Below are 7,347 nucleotides of genomic sequence, written 5' to 3' on the forward strand. Positions count from 1 at the left end.
TGCTACCTGCTGCCAGGCACACACCTACCTGCAAGGCTGCTCTGGAGGCGCTGGGGGAGGGAACAGCACACAATGGGGTACATTCTCTTTCCTTCCCTCAAAACACATTGGGGGTGTCTCCCTTAGGAAGCAACATTTCTGAGTTTCTCTCACAGGTGCCTACAAAGGCATCCAGGCAATCAGAGACAGGGCCAATCAATCAAAAACGGTTTATTTTCTCTATCAAATCCCCACTCTATGTCCAGCCAGTGGATGGAAGGTACATCAAAGCCTTCAACAGACCCCTGAGGGGCGGAGGGAGGCTGTAAATAATTTTGTAATGGAAAGGAAAATACCAAAACCTTTCTGAAAAAGCTGCTGGGTATTAGGGAACTCCGAAACAAATGCAGCCACCGCAGGCTCCTCACAGACCTTCCGCACGCCCCCTCCCCCTGGTGCTCCTGTGCACACTTGGCACTGCACATCCGCAGACACACTAGCATCCTACCCTCATGTAACTCTGGTCCGAAAACCTAGAACCCTGGTTCGTCTCTACGTATAACGACTCAAGAACAGCCAAAGTGTCTGGATTTGGTCCTTCAAACTGTAGCTGGGTGCTGACTATATGCAAGGCACAGACTAGGCACTGGGCAGTGATTTTGCTGGTTCCAGGAAAAACACAAAGTAGTGGGAAGGACACTTTCTGTGGGTCGAGAGAACCACTTCCTCCTCCACTTTAGACTGCGTGGGGTCAGCGGCACAGAGGGAGGGACGCTGGGGCCGGAGGGACAGATGTTAAGCTTCCTTCTACAGGTGCGACCCCGGAGAACTGAGAGCAGGCTCTAGACAGCTGTGGAATTCGCGCCGCAATCCACATAGTGCTGTGTCTCCAAGGTGCTTTGGGATATGTGGCCAATGTAGGAAATCTTTACGGACGTCCTAGCAAGTAGAAAAAAATCACAAAGAGATGAAATAAACAGGACAGTTTCTTCCACGCTGAGGGAGTGCTACCCACCTGGGTCCCAGGCGCCGTCTTCACGGTTATAGAACCAGGAAGCCCTGAGGACCTTTCCATCCCAACATGCCACGTCATGAGGTGAGCCTCTGGGTCAGCAGTTTTACCCCACAGGGGTGCTGCTGGCCACATCCGGGCATCTTTGGGTCATTACAAGGGAGTAGGGCAGAGGGTGCTAAGGGCTCCCTACAGCAAGCAGAGGCAAGAGGTGCCACGGCTAAGTACCCCCAGCGCACAGTCAATGACAGCAAAGAACTCATTTGGCCCAAAATGTTGACCTTGCCAAAGCTGAGAAACCCCACTCAAACCCTCAGAGTTCAAATGTCTGTACAATAGCAATAGTCTGTCATCTTTACATCTAACAGTCACAGTGCCAAGACTAATAACAGGGTCACCAGGGAGAAAGGTGGCCAAAGAATTAGAGCAAGGAGCACTCTTAACTGCTGAGCCATCTCTCCAGCGCCCCTTTTCCGTACCCACCCACCCCCACCGGACATTATGTTTAAGTATTCACTGGGAACCTGGCAACCTTTGCAGGGGCCCTTGGCGCCACCAACCAGTGCAGGAAGCTCACACATGGCCCAGGCTCAAAGCAAAAGGCCGGGGCGGGTGAGAGGCCAGAGGACATTACCTCATGAAGAGAATGATGTTGTGCACCAGGATGGCAGGGATCGTGCAGTAGAAGCTGTGGACCGCAAACACGGACACCGGTCACGTGGTCCCAATGCAAGCAGAACAAGAAATGGCCCAGTCTCCCAGGAGAATCCGCAGGGCAGTATTGGGTTACACTGTCAAACTAGGTGGGGTACCTTCTCTTCCCCATGCCTACCAAAGTACTGCCAAGGACCACTGGTTCTGGGCCCCCCCCCAAAGTGTCATTCTCAACAACCCCCCACGTCGCGCTCCTTGCTTCTCAAAGCCAATACACATGTACTTGCTAGTGCTTGCTAAAGTTTCTAGTGGCTTGTGTCTTCTTTAGAAATCCCAGCACTTCAGTCACATGCCAGATGGCATCTCCTCCACCTCCTCACTCCCACCCCTGGCCTGGAGAAAGCCAACGCTAGGGACTCCACAGGCCGAATCTGGGGCTTATGGCAGAGCCAGGGACACAGTCAACCAAGGAGGACTCTGAATCTCTCCAGGCAGACAGCACAGTACAGAGAACTCTGTCCTTACTAGACATAGGAAGACGGTCCTCCCACCTCGGCCTTCACCGTAAAATTCACCTGAAAAAAAAAAAACAAGACCCGGCATCAGTCTGCGATAGGTGAGCTTGACGTAACAGCATTATCTAACAGCCCTCAGGTGCTGGACCGGTCTTCCATCACATAGAAAGCACCTTCCTAAAACAGCCTGGGCGCCTGCCTGTGGAGGCTTCTGGGCCTCAGGCTGTATTCCCACCCTTCCTTGACTTGGTCACTATCTTTTTCCTACCAGTTCTTTCACTGTCCAGGTACTCAAACATTACTAACTACAGAGTTCCACGGAGGGGGAGGTGAGAGGAGGGATGCCCGCCCCGACGTGGGTGGCTCCTAGTCCCTCCTTACCATGTACGCAGAGGCCCTGCAAGAGCAACGTACCAGGTGCTCACTCCGCGGGGGAATGAACGAGACATCAGCGGTTGTATAGGTGCCAACCACGGCCCTCACGTACTGAACCTGGCTGAGCAGGTTGGTCACCGCCACAGAATAGAAGTTGGAATTCCTGATTTTCAGGGTGGCCTGGAATGGGGCAAAGGCGGAAGTGGGCGTCAGGGGTCCTGGTCCAAGGCTGTGCGAGTGCAGGAGCCAGGGAGGGAGGCCCTCCGTCTTACCGTGACGTCGAGGATCACGAGGGAGTCCTGTTCGTTGAACGTGACTTTGGCCACTTTGACGCCGTTATCTTCCACGAGGACTGAGTGTGGGAACAGAAAGAAGAACACCAAGCCAGATGCCAGGAGACAGAGCAGGACAGACAGGAGGACATACTGTTTACTGCAAATGACAGCACAGGGCCATGTGGCGCAGTCAGATGTGGCAGCCTAAATGGTCATGATTACTGCAGAACTCAGGAGTGAACAGAGGGCGTGAAGAACCAGGAAGCACGGACGAGGTGAGACGCAACAGAGCAAGGAAAGACTTCCAACCCATCTGAACACCGTTTACCCTCAGAAGGGAAACTATCCTTTTATTTCCTAAGCATCGACGCATCGCCTGGGACGTCCTGTATCTCCAACCTCTCCAAGCTTATCTTTCCACCTGACCGACCCTCAGGATAGTTCTAGTTCAAGTTTCTGTAACACTGACAGGGACATTTCACGCCCCTGTCTAGGGCGGGTTCAGTGGAGGAGAAGCTTGTCCAGCATACAAGAGGGCCTGGGCTCAAGTCTCAGCATCATGCAAAAAAAAAAAAAAAAAAAGAAAAGTAATAGTACATACTAATACATACATAGATAAAAGAAATGGGTCAGATACAACAACGGGCATCTTTCTCCAATAGCTAACTGCTATTCTTTCATAAAAGGGAGTCAGGGGCAGACGGGCATTCACAGATGAGAGCGGCCACTCACGTTCTCTGAGGACGCAGTCTCTGGTCACTGTGCGGGATCAAGGCCACCAACTCATTGACTTGCTCTAGAAAAGCAGCAAAGACTCTGTAAACCCCTCGGGCCCGCAGCCCTTCTCGGCCTGCCCTGCTGCACGCTGCCACAGCAAAGGTTCATCTGGGGCTAGACGCTAAGAGGCAGAGTTGTTGGTTGAAATGAGAAGAAACAGGTAAATGTAGAAATAGAGAAAGGAAAAAGGAATCGAGGAAAAGGAACAGATAAGCCCTATAGAGAATGCCACAGAGTATAAAACTTGTACCAGTGCTGTCAGGGAGCTAAAGTTGGAGACCCTCTTGCCTACTATGCCAGTCAGAGCATCTCGAAGCCACTCACTGTTTCCTCGCTTTTCCTTTGGAGCTTTGGAGTCTGTGGTTCCCAGCGTTCTTTTTTTTCCTTTTTTGATTTTTCAAGACAGGTTCTCTCTGTGTAGTCTTGGCTGCCCTGGACTCCCTTTGTAGACCAGGCTGGCCTCGAACTCACATAGATCTGCCTGGTGCTGGAATTAAAGGTGTGCTGCCACCATGCCCAGCTTCAAGGTTTCTTAACAGTGCTAACCTTTGGGACTCCTCCCCGACTCCCCAGGGTCAATTTAGTAATAGCTGTTCCTAGAGATAATCCAGGCTGCAATCCTGAGCCTCTGCCTCTGGCCACACCCCCTGGCAGCACTCAGCTGACCTTTAGCTACTGATTCACTTACTGGTTCCCCCCCGCCCCCACCTCTCTGTGTAAAGAAGCTTCCAGAATAGTCCCTCCACAGCACTGTCCTTATGAGCAATAGAGAAACATCCTTGTCAGCAAATCCCACAGCAGAGAAACCAACACTCCAGCCTAGAGAGGGGCTGGGACAATAGTGAATATTAGTGTTAGAAACCTACAACCGCCTGGGAAGACGTCTCATCAATGAGGTGCTGTCTAACTAGATCAGGCTGGCCCCCGGGACATGTCTGTGAATGATTTTCTTAACTGGGTTAACTCAAGTAAGAAGACACGCTCCCCCATCCACCCATCCCACCCTGTGCCCCTAAATGTGGGTGGTACCCGTTTCATAGGCTGGGTCTTTGAAGGAAAAGGGAAAGGGAAAACTTGAGACCAGGCTTTCCTCGTCCTTTCCTATAATGTGATGCAGGCAATCTTAAGTCCCTGCTGTCCTGACTTGCCCTCAGTGATGGATTATGGCCTGGAGCTGTGAACCAGAATAAACCCTTCCGTCTGCTAAATTGGTTTTGTCAACGTATTTTAGCACAAGCAACCAGAAGAAAAAAAACTAAGGCAGTAATGAAAGAGTAGAAATGAAGACAAGTGTCCCAAATGTAAGATCAAAAGAAGCCTACAGTCTGCCCAAGTTTCCAATGTCAGCGTCAGCCCGGCTGGCTGGAGCGGGAGGGAGACCAGAGGGCCTTCCACGAGGGGCCGAGGAGACAGTTCTCACCTGCTGGGATGTAGCCTGCTCCTTGGCAGGTGTGACAGGTGATGCTATTTCTCCCAGTGAATTCCACATAGGGGAACTGAGCGATGGCTTCCTCCCGCTCTCTCTCAGCCAGCAAGTCCTCTGGGTTGTCATCCTCCTTTCGTTGACAAAATGTGTGAACGGAGGTGGAATGTTGAGACCCCATGAGTCATCTCCTACATGGGGGGTGGGGATGAGCGCGCGTTAGTGTCCATATGGGGCTACTACAGAGGGAAAAAAAATCACTTCTACAAGAAGTGCAAAATACTGAGTGATAAGTTGCTGTCCTAATTGTGAGGCACAAGTCCTACGGGGGGGGCTCATTTTGCAGCAGTGTCCAGTGTCATGAGTCGTCGTCTCCCCGCCCCCTTTCTCCCCCCCCACCCCGCGTAGCTAGGGAATGGGACTGCCCTCGATGCATCTGGCGCGCTCTCTCTCTCTCTCTCTCTCCCTCTCTCTCTCTCTCTCTCTCTCTCTCTCTCTCTCTCTCTCTCTCTCTCTCTCCCTCCCTCCCTCCCCCGGGAAACTCCAGCTCCGCGCTCACCGGCCCCACCCCCGGAGTCGCCCTTCGCCGCTTCCTCCCCACTGTTTGCAAACTCTGAAGGGCAAACAAGGCTGCAACTCGGGGCAAACAAACGGCAGTCACCAAATTAATAAAAAAGGCCTCCGCGATTCCCATCCTCCTCCACTCCCAGCCGAGGAGGCAGGCTCCGCAAAAAGCCTCGTTCCGGACACATTAAAGCCTCTGAGGCCGAGGGACCGCGGGCGCCCCCCACGAACCTGTGGCGCACCAACTCCTGGCAGTTACGCTCCGGACTACTCCTCCCTCCACCTGCCGGCTCCAGAGACGTCCCCTACGCTCCCGCCGTGCGCAGGCGCAGAATGGCAAGCGGCCTGAGGACCCGGGGGCGAGCGCTTGCGCCTGCGCTCTGAGCTTTGGTGAGTCCCTCCCGCCAGGAAGCTGCAGCGCACCTAGACACCGGTAGAGTGCGGCAGAGGACAGCGGTGACAGTCGGGGAGAGGGACGTCCTCCTCTGTACCCCAGAGGCGCTGGGAAATGCTCACCAGAACTTGCAGATCAGAGTCTGTGCAGGAGGAGGACGGCATCGCCTATAGCCAAAGCCATTCTCACCGCACAGGGACTTGGCGTGTAAAGAATCCCCAAACCCAGAGCCTGCCCTAGATTAGCATATGGAGAGCCACTGTGGCGGTGGCCCCGGATCTGACCGAGGGCAGCTTCCACCAGAGTCCTGCTAGCTAGTCACAGGAATGAAGCCCAAAGCCCAGTTTTGCACACTAGTCCTATTTCAGGATGGAGGAGGAGGAGGAGGAGGAGGAGGGGGAGGAGGAGGAGGAGGGGGGGGAGGAGGAGGAGGAGGAGGAGGAGGAGGAGGAGGAGGAGGTGGTGTTGGACATAAAAGGCCAGGGAGAGCCCACTAAAGCTAAAGTACCACAGAAGCGAGTGAATCGTGTGAAGAGCAGGTAAAGATGAGACTGGGATGCCCATGTGACGATGCACTCAGCATTTGAGAGACAGGCAGCAGGATCACCACAAGTTCAAGGCTAACCTAGAACTTGAGTTTGAGGCCAGCCAGTAAAGAGAGAACCTGTTTAAACCGAAACATAGAAAGAGCAGCAAGAGTTATTTCAATATCCTAAAACTGGATGATTGAGGGAGCCGTGAGAATGGAGAGAGGTCGGCCACCTCCTGTCTCCCTGGGTTCCTTATGCCACTGTGGGAAATGTGGATGATCCTTAAAATGACCTAGACCCTTATCTCTAACTGCTGGCCACGGTTAGCTCATGGGGCCTTTAGTATGAAACCAAGAGGCACCAACCAACTTCTACCTTTGGACCTTAGCCATTCCCTGAATTTTTTTTAAAAAACAAGATTCTTTCTTTGAAATTTCCACATCACTTCTACATTTTTTTACTTTAATAAATCTGAGATATTGAGAGGAAGAAAACATGCAACTAAAAACATGCTGCTCAGCTCCCATTGCAGTTAGCAGACTCTGTGATACTGTTCTGGCCAATGAGGCTAAGAGTGTAGATTTTGTTTTTTTCTAGGAAACATCCTTAAAGGAGATGGAGACTCCAGTGATCCTGTGACTTTCTGTTTGGACTGTGTGCTTGATATTAGAGTTCACAGCAGCCATACTGTGACCCTGTGACGCTGAGGCCATGAGGTGACAAGGAACTCTGGACAGAAGGATAAAAGCAATCTAGTCCCTGACAGAATAGCCAGCTTTTGCGTTTTCACATCCTCACAGTGGGATGCAACCCTAGGAAGTACAGTCACACTGAAAATAAAGACGAAAG

General features: G+C 52.3%; 1 protein-coding gene across 1 annotated transcript; it reads right to left on the bottom strand.

The window, feature by feature from the left end:
- Window positions 1-195: 195 nt before the first annotated feature.
- On the bottom strand, window positions 196-5,944 carry TMEM106C (transmembrane protein 106C). Its single transcript, XM_084802885.1, has 8 exons — window positions 5,806-5,944; window positions 5,008-5,201; window positions 3,543-3,606; window positions 2,808-2,967; window positions 2,575-2,715; window positions 2,171-2,220; window positions 1,626-1,679; window positions 196-918 (listed from the first exon to the last, which is right to left on the bottom strand). Exons 2-8 carry the CDS (start codon window positions 5,189-5,191, stop codon window positions 822-824), a joined length of 750 nt encoding a protein of 249 aa, XP_084659011.1. The 5' UTR covers window positions 5,192-5,201; window positions 5,806-5,944; the 3' UTR covers window positions 196-821.
- Between the last annotated feature and the right edge of the window lie 1,403 nt (window positions 5,945-7,347).

This window comes from Acomys minous, assembly GCF_964271855.1.
Source record: "Acomys minous genome assembly, chromosome: 12".
Classification (NCBI taxonomy): Eukaryota; Metazoa; Chordata; class Mammalia; order Rodentia; family Muridae; genus Acomys; species Acomys minous.